Source organism: Aulonocara sp. 'chitande type north' Nkhata Bay, linkage group LG6 (assembly GCF_057382095.1).
Source record: "Aulonocara sp. 'chitande type north' Nkhata Bay isolate Kocher_YH1m ecotype deep benthic linkage group LG6, A_spYH_male_GT1.1, whole genome shotgun sequence".
In the NCBI taxonomy this organism is placed as follows: domain Eukaryota; kingdom Metazoa; phylum Chordata; class Actinopteri; order Cichliformes; family Cichlidae; genus Aulonocara; species Aulonocara sp. 'chitande type north' Nkhata Bay.
The window spans coordinates 14,110,869-14,132,494 of NC_141349.1; the positions used below are offsets into that span (position 1 = coordinate 14,110,869).

Here is a 21,626-nt window from a genome sequence, read left to right on the forward strand (position 1 = left end):
AGATTTTTCTGAGTCATGCTGTGGATCTTTCCCACTTGTTTGGGGTAGCACTGACGCAGGGAGCGAGAAGAAGAGCGAAAATCAGAAATACAATAAAGATGCTACTAAAAATTTTGTTGATAGTTTAAAATGTTTTAATATGTGTTTTGATTGAAAATAGTTTATTATTGTTTTACGGGCCACTTGCTGCTGTTTCACACAAGCTCCTTTCTTGCAAATGAGCGTATGATGATGGATGTTTGTGATTTGAGGTTATTTAGATTCATTAAATCAAAGGAAACTGGACTGTACATTTATTGCCTTGTTAAAGATGACACACTTATTTTTTACTGCACAGAGTAACAGGTAAAATAAAAATAATGATGCGGTCTGCATCCTCGCTTTTATTATGCAATTCTGTCTGGATACTAAAAATCTCCCAGGAAAACGAACGCTCAAAAAAGGAAGGAGACTGTGGCTATGCCTGACCAAAAAAAGAGAAAAAATCATGATGAAAAGGGAGAGTGACAGAATCTGAAATGGAAACAAGAGTAAATAAAAAATAGTGACTCTCAAAGGAGAGTGCTCCAGTGCTCAAGAGGGTCTAAAGGGGAGATTCAGTCAGAACTATGTCTCCATATTACAAAGACACAATATAAAAATCATGGTGAAAATCAGCGAGACTCAATAATCTGATAATCATGTGAGGAAGGTGTAACAAAGACCAGTTTTAAGGGTGTTTACAGAGGTTGTGTGCATAAACTGTGTATGTACAAAGAAACATGCATATAATATGACCTTCCCCGAATGCAAAGTGTTTTTTATAATGTAAAAATTAACTGTAAAAATGCCTCTAGAGAAGGCCAAGTCCAATAGCATAAAGATGAAAAATAAGGTGAGAAATAACTAGCATGAAGCAAAACAGCCAGTGCTTTTACGATGGTCTGTCATCACTGATGCTATAAATAGCTGTGACCATGTGTAATGGTCTGCTTTCTCTTTTTTATCCCCGTTCTGTTTTTCTTTTCTTTTTAATTCCAAAAACAATCAAAGCCACATTTCCCTTTCTCCACTTTCTTCACATCCTCCCCAAAGTAAATTGCACTTCTTCATTAACCTGAGTTGCAAACAGCGATTTTATATGGAACTGATGCAATAAGAAAGCATCTGTGTCCACTCGTGGCTAAAGATGCGAGCAAAGAGTTGGCTCGGCCATGTGCGTAAAATCTCACTGTGACTGAGATTTGTGTTTTTAAAAGAGGACAGCGCATACACGTGGCACGTATGCATTTTTCTGCTTTTGTGCACACACAGCTATATGAATCTTTCCCCGGGTGGCTTGTTTTTCCAGAGTTTCAGAGAACATGCGCATCTACACAACATTACCTTAAAGTACAGCAGCCATGACACCACCGTGGTCAAAGCAAGGTTAGAGTCTCAGTCTTTCTCGGGATGACAGTTTGTACCCTATAAATCTTTGAGTGTGACATGACTGAAAAGTGAGGCGGTCACGATGCTGAGTGCTGAAATATTCCACATGCCTGTTCTCGACAGCTGAGGCAGCGTCGAGCGTGCGTACACGCGGAGAGTGCGAGCGAGGTCGGGGAATGCAATGAATGATGCAAAATGGAAAAGAGGCCGACAGGCTCTTAACAGTTCCTTCTGTGCATATCACGTTAGCTACTACAAGTGTATTTACTACACTTTTTACTACAAAGAAGGTCAAGTGAAAGCTAGTAACTGCTACTGGATCTCTCTTTCTGGTAACCTGCACTCTTGTTCTGTCTCCTGGACCCTTGTACTTGCCTCAGTATGAAAAGAAAGAGGTCAGGTGGAAATCAGCATCTTAGCTAACACCCCCCCCCCCCCCCCCCCCCACACACACACACACACACACACACACACACTGCACCCCCTGCTACACCACCATGTTGTTCCCTCTCAACAGTTTGTTTACTCGAGTTTATCTGGTCAGCAAAATGGACATCTCCCATCAGAGTGTGTGTTGCTGGCAGCAGTTCCTACACTTTCTCTCGTGTCCCATCTAGGTAGTTTGCCTCATGCAACGTGGGAGGAAGTCTCACCATCAATTATAGATTATGCTGACTGGGTGGGAAAGCCCATGCATATGGCTACACACCGGTAAACACTCATGCATGCCAGCGTACATTAGTCACATTTATGAAGAAGGCTTCCGGGGGGAGGGGGGGGGGGGGGTCCCCTCAATTCATTTCTATTTCTAAAGTGCCAATTCACAACAGCGATTATTGCGGGGAACTTTACATTGTAACGGCAGGCGGTCGGACTCTGTTTTGACAGGAAGAAACCGCCGACGTAAACCGAGCTCGAGGAGGGCGGCCATCTGCCTCAGCCGGTTGGGGTGAGGGGAAAGCAAAGAGAGAAAAGAGGAGCAACAAATCACGAACAATATAACAGTAAACACTCAGCCGGTTGGTGGGGACAGTCACCGTGCATCAGAAACATGCAGCTCTGGAGTCAGACATGCATGAGAAAAGGTACAGAGGGGAGAGAGGACAAAGAGGAAAAGGGACAAACTGCATACTGGAGAAGTTAAAGCCATCAATCCCTGCAAGTCTAGAAGTTCAAAAACCCCTCACTGAAAAACACATAGCATAAATCAAATGACAAAGAAAACTTGGAGCACAGTTGTGCCTTACAATTGCTGTGCCGTTCAATATCTTTGTCTAGACATGATGGTTGTGCGTGAAAGATTACTCCTATTGTTTTGTTTTGTTTTGTTTTTCATCTCCTTTTAACACTTAGACCCCCGGAGAGCAGTCATTTTGGTTTTCTACCTTAGACCCCTGCGGAGTCATCATTTTGCGTTTCTACCTTTAAAAGCCGGAGAGCAGTCAGTCAAATGCTGGAGTCGTTCATATGTATATTAGGTCGTTACCTAGGAATTCTGGAGGGAGGGGAGTGGGGGTGAGTGATTGAGGGGGTGGGGGAGTGGAGTGTTGCATGATGTCTTGGAAGCGGTTTCGTGCCATAGTTCCAATTATCTGTGGGTTTCCCAGGTTTGCTGACCAGCAGTCATTTACCGATGGAACCCTGTAAACCCCCCGCAAGATGACAATTGCAATAAATGCCATTAGTTCAGGGAGGTCCATGAACCAATGAACATGCTCCATGCACCACTCAGCAGGCCATTTGTAAATATGTGTACAAATGGTTGGTTTTTTGTACTGTTTTCATCAATAAATGTCAGCAACAAAGGACATACACCCATGTGTGTTGATTTCTCCCTAAGATGGCAAACTGAAACACTCCAAGTTGGTGACTTTTGGAGATTTGTTTCCCTGGATGATTGAGAATGCATCAAGATGAAACACAAAAGGAAGCTCACCGCTTTTGTTGCTGCCATAAATGCCATTAGTTCAGGGAGGTCCATGAACCAATGAACATGCTCCATGCACCACTCAGCAGGCCATTTGTAAATATGTGTACAAATGGTTGGTTTTTTGTACTGTTTTTATCAATAAATGTCAGCAACAAAGGACATACAAAGGACATGTGTTGATTTCTCCCTAAGATGGCAAACTGAAACACTGAAACACTCCACTCCCCCACCCCCTCAATCACTCACTGAGTGATTGAGGGGGTGGGGGAGCTGCTAAAAGCGGTGAGCTTCCTTTTGTGTTTCATCTTGATGCATTCTCAATCATCCAGGGAAACAAATCTCCAAAAGTCACCAACTTGGAGTGTTTCAGTTTGCCATCTTAGGGAGAAATCAACACACATGGGTGTATGTCCTTTGTTGCTGACATTTATTGATAAAAACAGTACAAAAAACCAACCATTTGTACACATATTTACAAATGGCCTGCTGAGTGGTGCATGGAGCAAGTTTTGGGTGGCTTGCGACCTAAAATCCAAGTACACAGATGCAAAAAAAATCAGGCCACTGTGCGATGTGTTCACTGCTACAGGTACACATGTGGTAAATGCAGACGACAGATACCGTGGCAGTGCCAGGATTGTGAGTGATTGCTGAAAATGTTGAAATGTACTCACTCACTTTTTATCATTATTTGTAAATATGTGTACAAATGGTTGGTTTTTTGTACTGTTTTCATCAATAAATGTCAGCAACAAAGGACATACAAAGGACATGTGTTGATTTCTCCCTAAGATGGCAAACTGAAACACTCCACTCCCCCACCCCCTCAATCACTCACCCCCACTCCCCTCCCTCCAGAATTCCTAGGTAACGACCTAATATACATATGAACGACTCCAGCATTTGACTGACTGCTCTCCGGCTTTTAAAGGTAGAAACGCAAAATGATGACTCCGCGGTCAATTTAGCCAATTTAGCTTCCACTTCCACCATTTGACTGCTCTCGGGTTTTATAGGTAGAAAGGTAGAAGCCTGGGGATGCTAGTGTTAACACAATATCCAACGAGCTCCAAACCACTGCAGGTTTAGTGCTACCTACTTGACCAAGGCCAGATGACTGATGAGCTATGAGAGGGAACACGGAGGGTATCAACACAAACCCATGTGTCATTAAAAGTGAAAAATGTCATTGCCATTACTCATTATGTGAATGCATTACTAACAAGCTATATGTGAATGTTTCCAGAAGCCAGCTCTCTAAAAGGACACAAAAAGTCGAAGGGAACTGTATCCTATTCCCCACAAGTACGCCGCTCTCATTTACCCTCGTCCTCAGATCAGAGGTGACACATCAGCACCGCTCTGCTTCGCCGTAATCAATAATGTGTCAACAGCAGCCAGGAGATGCTTGTCAGGAAGGCCCAACCTTTTGCTCCTTCCTACTCCTTCTCCTTCACCTCGGTGATGTCACTTCCTGTTTGTTGCTCTCGCAGCTGAGAGAAAAAGGCTTAGAAGAGAGAAGAGGGAGCCACTATTCTCGCAATTTCCCTGAACAGAGTCCCACCACATCCCTTTTTCCCCTCTCAGCCTCCTCTTTCTCCCCACAGAACCGCTGTCTCTTTCACCACCGACTGCTTTATTCCTCCTTCTACCTCAACCTCTTCTCCATCTCACCATCTCTCTCCCCCCTCCCCCAAGCATCTTTCCTTGCAGCTCCCTTGCACCCACTTTTTCTTCCTCCTGCTCTGCACAGCCCTGTGAGAGCCTCTTTCACTTTCCCGCCTCCCCGTCTCTCCTATTCCGTCATACGTCAGCTGTTTTTCCCAGGAAGTGTTTTATTTAGAGCAGATTAATTAATTAGATACAGTATCAGAGCCATGGCCATTCTTAGCCCTGGCCATCAAGGCCCAGAGGCTAATGGAACTGCAGAAAACATGTGTGCGTGTGTGTGTGTGTGTGTGTGTGTGTGTGTGTGTGTGTGTGTGTGTGTGTGTGTGTGTGTGTCTGTTTGTGTTGTTTTTCGCAGCAGCAGCACCAAGCTGTGTGTATTTTTCAGATCTGCAGGTGCTTGTGTATCTGCGCCAGTGTGTACACTAATTGGACTTGTCAAGAAATGTCACTGTATATAAAAATTGTGTGTGTACACATGCCTAAATTTGAGTATGCATGTGCACACGTCAGACTGTTATATAAGAAGAAAAATAAGCACCTTTATCTCATCGTGCTGGTAACAGGGTTGTTTTTGTTGCAGCTCACAAACAAACCACTGTGTGTTACTGGCAATCCCGTTCTTACGCCCTCCTCCCATCTCTCGCTCTCTCTCCTTTTCCCTCCAGGGACCGGTTCTCACACCAAGTACAGAGCAGCACGCAATGAGGAAGAAAGAAAAGAGGTGCTTGTCCAATCAGAGGTGCAGATGGCCACAGAAGACATGAATACCAGCCAATCTGGCACTAGGACGACTTCCACTTGCCAAATCATACATAAATCAAATGTGACCCCGCTAATTAATCGACTTATACAGTTTACCTAGACACACATACTACCAATGAAGTGTTACATCCCATTCATGCACACTATTTCTTCAAGCTTTTAGCAATTCCTCGGTTTGGCACATTTGCCGCTCGTGGAACAGTCACAATTCTCAAGAAAAGCAAATCCCTGTTCATGAAAATATAACCGTTAAAAAACACACCCACCCTCCCTTCGCAATGGCTCCAGTCTACAAGAATAAATGTTAGATGGCGAGCAACTCTGGTCGGCTTTCTCCAGCGGATACTGCAATGACATCCCAAATGGCCCAGAACACTGAACAGGGACGGCAGCGACATAACACGACTGGAGGGTCTTCATCAGTGGTCTTGTCTACAGCCAGCTCCTTCTTCTGTTTCCTTGCACTGCTTTCAATGATGCGGCTGCCGGTGGTTAAGGCAGACTGCTGGCTTATTGAAGGGGAGAAAGGCTTCGTGTGGCTGGCTATCTGCAGTATGAACCAGCCTCCCTACGAGGCCATACCCTCCCACATTAACAGGTACGAAAACTTACAAAGAAACTTATTTCCACAGTATTTTCCCGAGTTGCTGGATGCTGAGAGATCTCACACATCTCTCCATAGCACTATTGTGGATCTGAGGCTGAACGAGAACAAGATACGGGCGGTCCATTATTCTTCACTGAGTCGCTTCAGCAACCTCACCTATCTGAACCTGACCAAGAACGATATCAGTTACGTAGAAGATGGAGCGTTTTCAGCACAATTTAATCTGCAGGTGCGTCCTGACACAATATGCATTCATAGGTTTTTCCATATAGGTGCACATTCATCAATGCACATACATACAGCAGTGGAAAATTACAGTATTATTTGGGTACATGAAATGCACTCTTCAAACTGTTTGGATGTATTTGGATAATGTAAAAAGTGCTCCATAATTTTACAGTATACACAGTAACTAAATGAAATCCATCAGTCTCAATGTAAACAAAGTGTTTGTGCATATGAGAGTGCATATCCAACATTAAACTGCTGCTTAATCCCACAGTGCACCAGAGGACTAATAATCCAATTACACAATATATACTTAACACTTGGTATCAAATTACTATACTATTATGCACCAACCGAATATATTCTTTTTCTTCTTATTATTAGTATTATTAGTAGTAGTATGTATGTGTATGTTTATGTGTATGCAATAAAAATACAGTTCTGCCACTTTCCCTGTCAAAAGCAAATGCCTTATCTCATTTCTAGTAATCTGATCCCCTCCTCAAGGTGGTTTTCGTCCATGCAGTTCGTCCATGTGGCTGCCATTTTACAGTCAGGTCCATAAGTATTTGGACAATGGGACAGGTTTTGATTGGACAATTGACTGACAAGCAGTTTCATGGGCACTTGAGGCCAGGTTCTTTGTTATTTTAAGGGAGATTAAATATAAGCAGGCCTGTCAGTGAGGCCACAAAAACTTTAGGAGTGACCAAATCTGGTACTTTCTAACAAATAATGAATGCAGTTCGACCATGCCAAAAAGCCTCAAAAACCACAGAAGACAACCAAAGTGGATCATCGTAAATTCTTTCCTTGGTAAAGAAAAAGAACTTCATACCAACTAACCAATTCAAAAATACTCTCAGGGAGGTTGGTGCATCACTCGTGAAGTCTACAATGCAGAGATGCCTTCATGAATGGAAATGCAGAGTGTCTACAACAAGGCATTGTTAGGAACAGCTTCTGATCCACAGCATAGCACATCTGCGAAACATGGTGGAGGTAATGTGATGGAATGTGCAGCTCTTGGAACCGTTTACTAGTCTTTATTGATGATGTGACTACTGATAGAAGTACTATGAATTCTGAAGTTAGTGCTGGAAAAGTTATCTGTGTCCATCTTGATGTTTATAACAGGTCAGAGATTTAGTAGCCTATGACGAACCCTCACATTACACTAGTGATGATCGTTGATATCAAACTTGGGTTGTTTTGACATAGAGGTTAATGTTTCATTTATATGGTGAAATTGTCAATCTTATGTGAAAGTAATCACAATAAAACAGTCCTGAGGAGTTCACAGAGACAAATAGTTTAGAATCAAACTATGCATACCATTTCTTTACTTATTCTTATAGATTTCTACAATAAACATAGACTTATTCAAACTGTATTTATCATATATTACAAGTTTAAACTGTTCTATTTAGAATAATATGTAAACCAAAACAGGGGTCTAAAGAGATCGAAATTCTTCCATCGATATACGCACAGATGGACACAGACATGAGAATGACAACACCCGCTCATTATGGCTTCCAGGAATATTCAAGCAAAGTGTTTCACCAAACCGATCTCAACACATCCATAATGAGCTGGCATGCTTACACATCTATCCGGCTGCTGGAGCTAAGCCAGGAGGTAAAATGTGAACAAGAAAGATCTCAGTAAATTCAGCGCAGCACACGGGCTTAGATCACGGTGTCAAACACGAATTGTTTGAATCGTCATCTGTTTGTTCCGTATGTTTCCAGCTTGTGGTGAGTGATGCCTGGCACAGGCTAGGTCTTCAGAGATTAGACTAATCCCACTTGTCTTTGCCTCCCCAGGTTCTCCAGATGGGCTTTAACAAGTTGAGGAACCTGACAGAGGGCATGTTGCGAGGCCTGGGCAAGCTGCAGTACCTTTACCTGCAAGCCAACCTCATTGAGACTGTTACACCCAACACCTTCTGGGAATGTCCGAATATAGAGAATATAGACCTCTCCATGAACAGGTATTGACAATCATGCTTACTAGGTGAAACTGCTTAAATGTTGGAAATTGCTGCTTTTTCAGCCATAATATATGAACACCAATCAGGCATAACATCGTGACTCTTGTTTTGGTGCCCCTTTTGCTGCCAAAACAGCCCTAACCCATCGAGGCAAAGACTCCCCTAGACCCCTGAAGCTGTGGTATCTGGAAGTGAGCAACAGATACTTTAGGTCCCTTAAGTTGCAATGTGGTGCAACCATGGATCGGACTTGTTTGTCTAGCACAACCCACAGATGCTTGATTATAGTGAAATCTGAGGAGTTTGGAGGCCAGGTTAACACCTCAAACTTGTTGATGCGCAAATCATTGCTGAATCATATTTGCTTTGTGGCAGGGTGCATGCTAAAAATGGCTCCAGCCATTAGGGAATAACATGCCCATGTAGATGGTCTCCAACAGTGCTTAGGTAGGTGGTACATGTCAAAACAGAATATCCACAGAGATAGCAGGACCCAAGTTTTTCCAACATAGCATCACACTGCTTGTGCCAGCTTGCCTTCTTCCCATAGTGCATCTCTCACACGTGTCCATTGTTGGTGCTTTGGGCGGTGGACAGGGGTCAGCATGGGCAGCCCCATTATTATGCACTCTGTATTCTGACAGCTTTCTATCAGAACTAGTGTTAACTTTTTTCAGAAACTTTGGTTTCAGTATCTGATGGATCAGACCACACAGACCAGCCTTTGCTCCCCACATGCAACAGTGAGCCTTGGCTCCCCATGACCTTGTTGCAGGTTCACCGCTCTTCCTTCCTTGGACAACTTTTTGATAAGATACTGACCACTGCAGAGTGGGAACACCCCACAAAATCTGCGGTTTTCACAATTTAGCCCTTGTCAAACTCACTCAAATCTTTATGTTTGCCCATTTTTCCTGCACAGTAAATGTGAGGACAAAATATTCGCTTGCTCCCTAATATACCCCACCCACTAACAGGTGCCATGAAGAAGAGATAATCAGTGTTATTCATTTTAAATGTCGCTTGTTAGTGCTCATAATGTTATTCCTGATGATTGTTGATATATATAGATGGTGAAATTGTAATTGTAATAATTGCAGCACATGTACACTGGAGAACAAACAAAAATTAAAATGCCAGGCATTTTAGCTATGCTTGTTTTCTAAATTCAACTATTTGCACTGATGATGGAAAAACGCACTACTGACCATTCAGTGATACTAATTTTCTCCTGTGACGGTATCCTCAGCAGATCCCTACGCTACTCACTTTTTTTCTCAGTGGAAATAACTGTCTTGTTCTTACTATTGGTTTTGGTAATTGGTATTGATCTGTTGACCTAAATGTATAGCAACAGCTAAATGAAATAAGCTTAACTGCTCTTTTGGACTTGTTGAAAATTGTATTGCAGAAGATGTTTTTGACCATAAGCTGAAATCTATTAAATGGAGGGAATAGGTGCATTAAATGTGAAAGAACACATCTAAAGGGGTAACTTGCCAATAAATTTATACTTTCTTATTGATCTTTTTCCAGGATTCAGGTGTTGGATGGCAGTTTGTTCTCTGGACTCTCTAAGCTGACCACCTGTGAACTTTACACTAACCCCTTCAATTGCTCTTGCGAGTTGCTGGGTTTCCTTCGCTGGCTTGCAGCCTTCCCCAACAGGACCAGTGAGAGGATGGTGTGTGACTCCCCTCATGGATTCTCGGGGTACAACCTTCTCAACCAAAATCCCCGCATGCTTAACCAACGCAGTGCTTTGTATGCGCTCAGTCACGTGTGCACAGATGACAGCAGTAGCGCAACATCCTTCTATGGTATTGATTCCACAACTCCTCCGCCAGATTTCGCCTCTCCCTGCGGACTGGATGATTGCGCTTCCGGGACCCCTCCTGATGGGGGTGAGGTGATCAGCTTGAGTCCCATTTTCCCCGATGCCAAACCCTTTATGACTGTAAAGCAAGTGCTAGATTCGAGCGCTGTGATAACAGTTCAGATTCCCGATCCGTACAAGAAAATGTACATCCTGATGCTTTATAACAATAGCTTCTTCACGGATATTCAGAATTTGAAAGATAAAAGAGAAGATATTGAGCTAAAGAACTTAAAACCAAACACTGACTACACCTACTGTGTGGCTTCTATACGAAACTCCCTTCGCTTCAACCACACCTGTCTGACCATCTCAACAGGCCGTCGAGTCGGAACAGGCAGATTACCCACTGAGTCATCAGCAACCCATTACATTATGACAATTTTGGGATGCCTGTTTGGAATGCTTGTGTTCCTTGGCTTTGTTGTCCACTGCCTGAGAAGAAAGAGGATCATGGAGGAAAAGGAAAGGAAGATGAGCAGGATCCAGAGAACACTGATAGAGCTAAAGTATGGTGGAGAAGGGGATATAGAGGGAGGGAGTGGAGGAACCGTTTCCCAGAAGCTTGGTGCTGGGGACAGTCTGTCCAGAATGCCCTACCTACCTCAGGGTGGTGAGATAGATCCATACAAGCTTCAGGAGGTGATAGAGACACCAGCCCACAAGCCCCCTAAACTCAACTATATGGAGGTGAGAGGGTCGGACATTGAAAGGGAGAGAGAACGAGAGAGAGAAAGGGAGATGTCACCGCAAGCAAATCCCCAAGGCTCAGTAGCAGAGATCTCTACCATTGCCAAGGAAGTAGATAAAGTTAACCAGATCATCAACAATTGTATAGATGCTCTCAAATCTGAATCTACCTCCTTTCAACAGGGGATCAAATCCCCCTCTTCTGCAGGTGGAGGAGCTGTTTCAACAGCAGAGCCACAGCTGGTGCTTCTGTCTGAGCAAGGAGAAAGGGAACGAGGAGGTGAGTTCCTCTCCCCGGTGTACAAAGGAGGGAGAGGAGGAAGAGAAGAGAGGGGGAGAAGTTATCATCATTCATTACAGCGACACCACAGCATGGAGGCTCCTCCAACATCTAAAAGGCCCAGCACGTCCTCCTCTCCCGGCTCCGCCCGGAGCCCTCGCTCCTTCCGCTCAGAGGGAGGGTACCACTCATCAGAGTCCCGCTACATTGAGCGAGCCTCACCAGGAGATCGAGGGGAAAGGGGGGGCGGGGGAGGTGAGCCCATCCGCACAGTCACCCCGGCTGCAGCCATCTTACGAGCTGAAGCCCAGAGAATCCGCCAGTACAACGAGCACCGTCACTCCTACCCCGGCTCCCAGCAGCATCTCCAGGAGCTGCAGCACCACCCCCAGATCCTGCAGGAACTCCACCACCACCCAGGAGGCCGCAAGCCCTCGATGTTAGACCCCCTCACTCTCAGCAGGCAGGCCAAGCAGAGGGAGTTAGCCTACTCCCAGCTTTCGCCACACTACCCGCTCTCTCCACAGTACCACAACCTGAGCTACTGCTCCAGCCCCGAGGAAGACGAGGAGGAGGAAGGGCTCCTCTGCACCCCGACCCTGGGGCTGTGGGAGCGGTTCAAACTGCATCGCAAGAGGCACAGGCAGGCATCTATGGAGGATGAAGGCTACGTGGCAGCCGGACATGCGCTGAGGCGAAAAGTTCAGTTTGCCAAGGATGAAGATCTCCATGACATACTGGACTACTGGAAGGGTGTGTCCGCCCAGCAGAAGGCCTGATCCCACGTGTGGAGATCCCCCCAAACCATGCGAAGATGGAAAATTAACAAAAGTGCATCCATGACATACTGATACACAGTGACTTATTCAACAAAGAGCTGTAAATACACACAAATGCACACATCTTACAGGAGCTACAGAATCAGATTGCAAATACGTGTACACACAGACACACACACACGGACATACTTTACACAAACTAAGCCTTTTCTTCTGAGAGCACGGAGAAGGACCAAACTAATATATTATACTGAACGACAAAAATTATAACATATAGAGACTGAGTTACTTTTTGTAATGTAATGGAAGTTATAGCTCAGAGTTATGTAGCTATTTGTACTAAGTTTTGAATGAAGAAAAGCAGAATCATCATTAAGAATAGAAACCTTAAATGTTGCTGGGCAGGCCATCCTGAATAGTCCAGGGATGCTTTCAATCTCGTCGCAGCGGTGTATAATAAAGACTTTGCTTTTCCAGAGAGGTTGTTTTTGCATCGCGTCCTGCGATGCTGCCACATGAGTAGACTTTTTAAATTTTATTTTATTTATTTTTTTAAACTTCTGTGATTTCGGAGATTGAAAACATCAAAAGCAACAAATTCTGGATGGGTCGCCGGGCTACAGTAATATTTAACTGTGCTGAGAATGAGTAGGTAGCTCTCATCAGAGAGTGAATATAATGTGCCAAATCAACCAAGGGGATAGTAGAGCCCTACTGTGTATCAACTTCTCCTCACCACTGTTTTTATATACAGGATTTAAAAAAGGGGGGGGGAAAAAACTGCTAATATGAGATGTTGTTATTACTATTCATTATTCTTATTATCATTACTGGTCTTCTATTATTCCTATGATCCTCATCATTAATATTCTATTATTTGAATATGGCATGGCTCTATCGTGTGACTGTGTTTTTTTGACTGTTTTGAAACTCTCAGCTGAGGAGTGTACGCCAACAGAGACACAAACAGTCGATGGACAAGACTTTTGAGTTCTCCTTTTTCTACCAAGAGGAATGTGCTCCTCGCCAAGCCAGAAACAAGCCCCCCTTTTCTCTTGGTGAACCCCATCCCGCCCACACCCCACCCTAATCCTCCTAAAGAGGAGAACGTTGTACAGATGAGAGAGAGAAGTTCTATATTTGCAAACAGAGGTGACTGTTTTGTTTGTACAACATGGGTTTTGAAATCTTTCAGACTTTTCAGAAACCAGAATCCCGAGTTAGTCACCTGCCGGATCACTTACAAATGGTACGTTTTTGATTTTGAAATCGAACTTCAAAAAAAAAGAAAAACAATTCTAATCTTCAAATGAATGTCTTCAATTCCTATAGGGAAAGCATATCTGCACTGTTCAAAATCAAAAAACGACTCTTAGAAAAAAAGGAAAAAAGACCTAAAACTCTCAGCTTCCTTCCCGATACACTGTAGCGCCACTGTGTTTTTCATCGACAATTCACCCCCCCCCAATCCCAACCCTCAAGCCCATCGCCCCGCCTCCCTCACCTTCCCCTCCCTCGTCCCATCTCCCAGGGTTTTAACGTTTGACCTTTTTTTGAATTCTTCTGGTTCCACTGTGGTGCCATTGTGCTAACTTGACAAATCGCAACACATTTGAGACGATTTTAAGTACTACTATTTACAGACCTCTTACCTTCGCATCAATACTTGTCAGTGTGCCAAACAGAACTACGATTTGCACAAAATGATCCACCACCATTGGCTCACTGCTTCCCCGCCTCCAATCATTTTTAAGACCAAAGTACTGTGGTAGTAAATTGACACCTTACCCTCCCCAACCCGCCCTCTCAAAGCCAGGACCCAACTGTTGACCCACCATCATCCTCACAGTTAACGACTCTAGCACATGCATACATGCAACTTCAAGTGTACTCATGCACTCGCAACCAACACACAGATGAATGTATTCTTCGAGATGTTAATACTGTTCAGCAGCTGGATTCTGATGAACGAGCTGCATTCAGTCTTTGTGCCCATTGTCTGAGAGGAAACTCTCTTTGAGATGGCCAGTTGTGAGACCAAGAATTGGGAGATCAATAAGAAGCGATCGGCTTCCTAGAATCAAATGTGACCAAATTGGTGCACACAGTTGACCAGTTTGTCCTGGAAGCCCAAAGCAGTTGCTAAAGAGGTTCTATTTAAGTACTGGCAGTTGGTTGTTTCTTTTTTTAAATATATGAAGTGTTATGGTAAAATGTGATTAGTATCACTTATGTGGTGAACAGAGACTTTGTGTATATCTGAAATATCTGCAGGATTTAAACACTGGAGGTGAAAAATAGGAGAAAAAAATGTGATAATATACTTTACACAGAACTGTGCTACAACAAGTCATTTAATGAGACTGTAAACCAGGGGTGGAGTCAACAGAGTTTCATATCAATGCACCTTGAATTTAACGTTAACCAGTTTTGCGACATGATTTGAAACAGAGTTGACTCCAACCTTGAAATGATGACACTGAAAATCTACAGAGAACACAACAGATATGGCAAACAATGACAAGTTTATTGTTGAGTGGAAACACTGTAAAAAAAAACAAAAAAAAACAACTTTTTTCTCTGCTATAATGAGTTCAGAATGCTCAAGTCATTAAGCCGGTTAAAGCCATAATCGCGTGTGAGTAAAATCATCACAGCTGTCTGTAGCACCGCAAAAAGCACATTCATTTGTGTGGCTGGAAAAGAAAAAAAAGGCAAATTTTTTAAAATGTTTTTCTTCTTCCCTGACACTGCAGCGGCTATGACATGGTTCCTCTGCTGCTGCAGCAAACAATCCAACTCTGATCTAAAAGGAAACTGATGAGCCGTGGCTGTTGCTGCGTTACACGTTCCAGATTGTGGCTTTAACCAAACAATAGCCTTAAAACATTCTTTTTTTTTCATCTTTTTAACTTTAGCGTTGCTTTGAGAATTGAAAACAAAAATAATCCTGATTTCTTAACATATACTTCACCCGACTGCAATTTTATAATTGCTTGATTCTGAAGCCTCACTTGAGCATTCTTTTAGTAACAGTAATATCAATGTAGCGATGTATTCTATTACTGTTTTTGGTTTGTTTTTCTTTTTTTTCCATTATGTTTTATAAACAGTAATGGCCTGAACTTATCATGTGTCAGAGAGTAGCAGAGCTCACCTCGAGTAAGACACAAACGAGCTGATGGTCAAGGCGACCAGATGGCGGTGACCCCAATCAGCGCTGCTATTCTTTGAACCGTGATGAAGTGAAACTGTGTTTTTGAAACAACAATGCCTAGAAAGTGGAAATAAACCGAGGTCCTACTAACAGAGAGAAATGACAATGGAGCATGCTGCAAGGAAATCCTCAGTGGAAGCTTGTGTTATATTCTTCTAGTGAATGACTCAGGAGCAAGAGAGGAAGTGAGAGAGAGAGAGTGAGCGAGAGAGAGAGAGAGAGAGAGAGAGAGAGAGAGAAAACTCTACCATAGGATCTCTCAGAGGCTTTCTTTATTTTATTGTCAAAAAAAATTAAAATGAGCACAATAAAAATAGCCTTCCTTTCACTGTCTCCTTTCCCTGGAGAAACCATACAAATGCCACAAGTGCCAGAAGTATCACAGGACTTTCATTTCGCATTTAAAAGATGTTTGATGGATTACATTTGCTGGGATAAACTTTTACTTGTATAGCCATAGATAATTCTGGTCTCATATGTTTGTGACAAGGTTGTGGACATTTTTGCTTTTATCTCAAGGCGGAGGCCAAAAAGAAACCGTTTGTGGTTCTCAGTGCTGAACATTTCAGGAGACATCTTTTTCCACAAAACGATACCAGTTACTCTGCAAAATACACAAAAGATCTTGTGGGAAGTTTTAAAATAGTTATACTCAAAAAAGCCGATGGTGAAACCTTTGGATCCTTTAACACAAATAAATAAATGTTCTTCAGCTTTAGGATATTTTATCTCTCAGATTTCTGCCTCCTTATATAGTGGAGGGAAATGACATTATTTGTGGTGCTACTGTAACCCATGTGTGCGTGTGTTACACCTGTTTTTGTCTGTGTTATGTTCTGTTTTGAAATAATGAGACGGGATCTCTGGTTCTTTAGTTTCAACCGAATGAAATACAGAAATACTGAAAACCATGAGTTGTGTGTGCTGGGCGCCTGCGAGGCCTGAATAACATAGTAATGTGATAAACTAAAAACATAAACTGGTCCATCACTGACTTGAATTAAACAATTAATCAGGCAAATAAATTCAAATTTGTAACCTGGATCGTTAAAAACTTTAGTGAAATCAAATCTCTGCAGGATTCACACAGGAAGAATAGAACAGCATACAGCAGTTTGGTCTTATTCAAATTGCAAGTAATGGATTTAACAACTTTTATCATCAGAGTGCCACTGCATGGTAACCTCCAGCCTTATTGGAAAACACTGTGACCGGAGAACATCAGCACAGACTCAAACCACACAGGCAGGAGATTAAAATCCAAAATAAATTATTTAACAGAAAAACGGGTGTTTGGGGGAAATTCATAAACTTGCATCACATCAGCTGCTACAGTAATAACAGCCTGACCTTTGAAGAAGTAGGGCGCACACAGAAATGCTAAGAACTAAGGTATGTATTCAGAGACTGCATTTAAAAGATGGATGAGGCCCCTGTGATGACGTCCCAGTGTTTCTGAAGTCCTGTCTTTGATTTCTGCTTTGCGGCTGGTCATTTCTGTCTTTTGGAATCCAGAAGTGACCATATTTACAAAAATGGGTAGAGTCCCAAGTTTTCAGCTAATGCTAACAAGCTTGGTTAGCAAGACGCACTCACAGCTAGCCTATAGATACTAGCTAGTATCAGACTAAGAAAATACCAGGACTTCACTCACTAAGACTGGAGGACATTCCTCTTGAGTACAGCTGCTAGCAAGTCATTTTATTGTTACGTATTTGCATTAAAAATAGCCTAAAACATACATGAGTAATAAGGCTCAGAGACGAGAATTAGCTGTTGTTGACATCTTGGTTTTGAAAAATCCAATGGGATAAGGAGCAGTGTTGCCAACTCCTCAGTAAGGAAAATCGCTATTGGTTGTCCTAAAAGTCGCTAGAAGTCGCTAAAGATGTCATCGCCTAATTTGCATAATTGGTCATGCTAATCTAATTGTAACCTATGTTGTTGGAGAGAGAAATAACATCGTAGAAGAGACATAAAGTGAGTAAAAACGTCCTAAATGCATTTAGAGTTTATTTATAACTACAAATTCAATTTCTTTTAGCAATTATTGTTTTTTTTTAATGTCACAATTCCAACCTTGCTCCTTTACCCGGGCTTGGACCGGCAAAAGTGACCCGAAATAGGCACTCTGGTGGAGTTACTTTGTGTGTGTGTGTTTATAAGTAGTTTTAAACCTTGTGATCCACAAAACAGCAAAAGAGTAAAAGAAGAACTGACTGCGTTACAGCACCCGCTGCTTGTTGAGAGTAAAAGCAATACGCGCTTTCACGTCTTTTTTTAGCGACTTTTTTTTTAGAAAAAAAGTCGCTAAGGGGTCTGAAAACTCGCTAAATATAGCAACAAAGTCGCTAAGTTGGCAACACTTATAAGGAGGGGTGGGTCTGACTGTGAAACTGCTTGGTCAAGCCATTAGCCAATAAGCAAACCACAGATAATCCACCATTTTCTTTTAACATAACCAATATTTACAAAAAAGTTGTATTTACAAAAATGTTTTATTCAATATGATCAAAACTGGTGACTCGAACTCGAAAGAGTTTATAGAAGTCAAGACAGAAAACAATTCCAATAGAGTTCTATGATAATTAAGTGAAGTTTAAAATAAATATAAACTGCGAAGAATCACAGTATAATATGATTTAAAAAAAATTAAGTGAAATTGACTGCAAAACAAATAAAATTAAATCAGAGAATATTTTAAAAACAGTTACTGTTGGTAAAAGTCTTTATATAAACTCAGGTTAAACAAACTTTTTAAATGTTTTTTAAAGTCCACAGAGTCAGCTAGATGTTGTGGGAGATGTTCCAAAATCTTGGTGCCACAGACCTAAAGGCTCTGTTCCCCCCTTTTCTTCAACCTTATATGATGAACAACTAGCAAATTCTGAGCTTGTAAACAAAGACTGTGAGCAGAAGTGTGTTTAGTGGCAAGCTGGAATACATAGTGTGCAGGAAGTTTGTTTAATTGTCTGTATGTGAGGGAAAAAATGCAGAAAGAAAATAATAATGGACCCAGGAATGAACCCTGCAGAACCCCACAGTAATGTTAAAGGAGAACTGGCGCACCCTAACAATCACAGTAATAGAAATCACAGCTATCACCATCTGGTGGCTTCCAGATACATATTTTATGCTGTCTGTTGCTTAAATAATGGTTAGCAAATAGAATATTCATTATGGTCACCACCTGCGTTTCTTTTGTTAGCATCCAAACATGTACTAATTAAAACTTAGCATAAAGAGCAGGTGAAGCTCATGGATAAGACATTGATTTGAATTTGAAATCTAACTCACCAAAATCACCAGGATCCTACCTCTGGGGGTAATGATAATGCATCTCATGGTTAAGTATGGAAATGGGCAAACCTCAGCACAAAGAGCCACGATCATGCCAGCATCACAGAGGGTCTGTGAAGAAATTAGTTACTTTATTATTTTGAAAAGTTAAACTGGGACCATTTTATAATACAAAACAACCAATAAACCTGCAGCCACCCTCACTGTGTAGGCAGAAATCTGAGAGACAAATACAGCATCTCAAACCGATAAACAAAGCTAAACGATCTTTATAGCTAGAAGCAAGCAACTGAGCACATTACAGGTGATTGAGGGTTACACCAACTGACACGTATTGATACAAAATAATTACATAGATACTTATTAATCCCAAAGGAAAGTTTAAAAAGCTGCTTTCAGCTGCTTCCTTATTCACAGCAGGTTGCTCTGAGATGTGATTTGGCAGATTTTTATACTCTTCCTGATGCAACCCTCAAAGGATTTGTGTCTCCTCCTTGGATTAAATCAGGGATCTTTCATTTGTTAGGTGAATGCATAAACACTATGGAGCCACTACTTAGGTACTTGAACAGTGTCCTGCCATCTGATATGTAGTTAAGACTGGCTGACAAATCATACAGAGGTATTTATATTTAGTTTTGATCTAGAGCCTGAGGCCATTTTGTAAAAAATCATGGAGACATCACAGTAATGAAAACTGGTTAATCTCTGACTAACTGATGCTTGTAAAAAGTTTTTGTCTTGTACTTAAATATATTACTATTAAATAAACTGCATAACATATGTAAAATAAAATAAATCAGTTTTGACAAACCTACACACCACTTGAAGGTGAACATTTCCCCTTAAGAAAACGTGGATGGATATGGATACTGACAAATCTACAACGCCCTCGATAAAGATCGCACTTTGGATTGACAGCACGGTTGGGATGGGATGCTCACTTTGCTCGATTTTAATTTGACAGATAGCAGTTGAATGGACCAAATGAACCTGTCTAATGAAAACTTTATTGACAGTAAGTATTTCTGCACAGTATGTGTCAAAACATATTTTGAAATTTTGTGTTTTATATGCTGACAAATATGCAGCATTAAAAGCAACTTTGACAGATTTAAGAAAACTAGACATTCTCCTTCTTTGTGCAGGGAACAATCAGCGTTTGTGCATACGGCGCTGCTGACGTATCCCACTTCTCGGGCTGTTTTGTGCAAAACAAAACAACAAAAAATAATTTGATGTGGCTGGAGATTGAACTGCCAGCAGCTTAAATAATAGTGCAAAATCTGGGCTACCTGTACATACACAAGGGAATTTTAACTTTCTCAAACAACACAGGAAATTTTCCACATAGTTATGCGATACAATTTTCTCTCAGAGGCTTTGCTGTGCGTGAAGCAGGTGAGTGCACTGATAACAGACATCAATGCAATACAAGGCAGACGTTTTAATGCTGTGCAATGATGGGGCTACAAGAGAAATTCTAAATCAGTTCTTTTACAAATGCTGGTCGTTTTACATCACATGGACGGTTATGTCACATTCGGTGATTGTAAGTGACGACTGTACTCCACTACTTCACTGCTTTTCATGTATTTATTTATTTCTTTTATACAAGGTGAATTTACTGGTACCGTTAAAAGTATTCAAGCTGTGAAAGCAGGAGGAGCTCTGTCACATCTGAGGAAAGCACTTGAGCGACAGCACCTGAGCTGGTCTGCAGAACGCACACTCTGAACACAAATCCTGGTTACAGACCAGGTTATTGAAAGGGAATGTGTTTTTAACCATTATTATGGCAGGTAAGGGCTAATAACAAGACAAGATCAAGTTCAAGTTTGCAAATTGTAGGGACTTAAAGTGGCTCCGAGCTGTGAGGGGAAACAGCTGTGCTCGTTTCCAGTCTAGCCCCTTCAACTTGGTGTGCTGTTGTGGAGGGTCTCTTAGTTGAGGGGTACGGCACGGATACATTGGCAAGCTTTGGAAAATCCTTGCTCTTCTACAGAACCAGAAAGTAACTTAAAATCAGCATCCATGCCGATTTACACTGTTATAACGTGGATGTATTTCAATCAAAAATGTGTCTTCTGTTCTGCATTCAGTTGTTTCTTCCTTTTTCTCTTCTGTCATTAGCTTTTATAACGCCAATAAAAAAAGAATACAATAATAAAGTACATAAATAGCTACAATCACAGAGAGTATAAAAGATGGCTGTGATGATGTCACCGGCTGGTTTCTGAAGTCCTGTTTTGAAGCCTCGAGGTGAGCGTCTCCGACATTGCTACTTCGTATGCAACATACTGGATGTGACAAGAAGGGATGGGTCTCACCTTGAAACAGCGATCAGCTAATGACTTCTTACTGACACGGTTGTGTTATGTGTTTGACAACATGTATTCCAGTATATTGTTTTTATAGTTACTTACAATGACTGCAGCAAGATGACATTTTATAGAGTCTGCCTTCAAATACAAGAAACTGCCATATATGTAAACTTAGCACAAGAAGTAAGGACGTTTGTGTTTTTGGTCGATTACCTCGTTGTTGTAACAATGCTTCTTGGCAATAAATCTTGTACCATTGGAAAGCCTGTTTATTTTCCCATAAATGGTAAAAAAATGTAAGCAAAATGCATTTGTGGGTTGAGCTACAGAGTGGAGTATGTGGGTATTGATTTTACTTGGTCACACACTGCTGTCCCATTCTTCAACGCACATTTGTCGCATCACCCATTGTGGTTGTGTTAATCACTGTGGCACAAACAGCATGTCCAAGCTGATCCCACAAGTGTTCAGTGGGGTTGAGGTCACTCCGTTCCGTCCTCTCCAATCCCAAATTCTGGAGGTAGTCTCTGATAAACCCCACCCCGTTGAGACAGGT

General features: G+C 41.9%; 1 protein-coding gene across 2 annotated transcripts in view; it reads left to right on the forward strand.

Moving 5' to 3' along the window:
• Positions 1 to 21,298, forward strand: part of LOC147327452 (protein ELFN1-like) — a 138,674-nt gene extending 117,376 nt beyond the window's left edge. For both annotated transcript variants that reach the window (XM_086295099.1, XM_086295097.1), the window contains 4 exons: positions 5,677 to 6,371; positions 6,456 to 6,609; positions 8,438 to 8,604; positions 10,141 to 21,298. In XM_086295099.1, coding sequence (XP_086151225.1) covers positions 6,082 to 6,371; positions 6,456 to 6,609; positions 8,438 to 8,604; positions 10,141 to 12,229 — 2,700 coding nt within the window. In that variant the 5' untranslated portion in view covers positions 5,677 to 6,081 and the 3' untranslated portion in view covers positions 12,230 to 21,298. The remainder of the gene's footprint in view (positions 1 to 5,676; positions 6,372 to 6,455; positions 6,610 to 8,437; positions 8,605 to 10,140) is intronic.
• Positions 21,299 to 21,626: the final 328 nt, after the last annotated feature.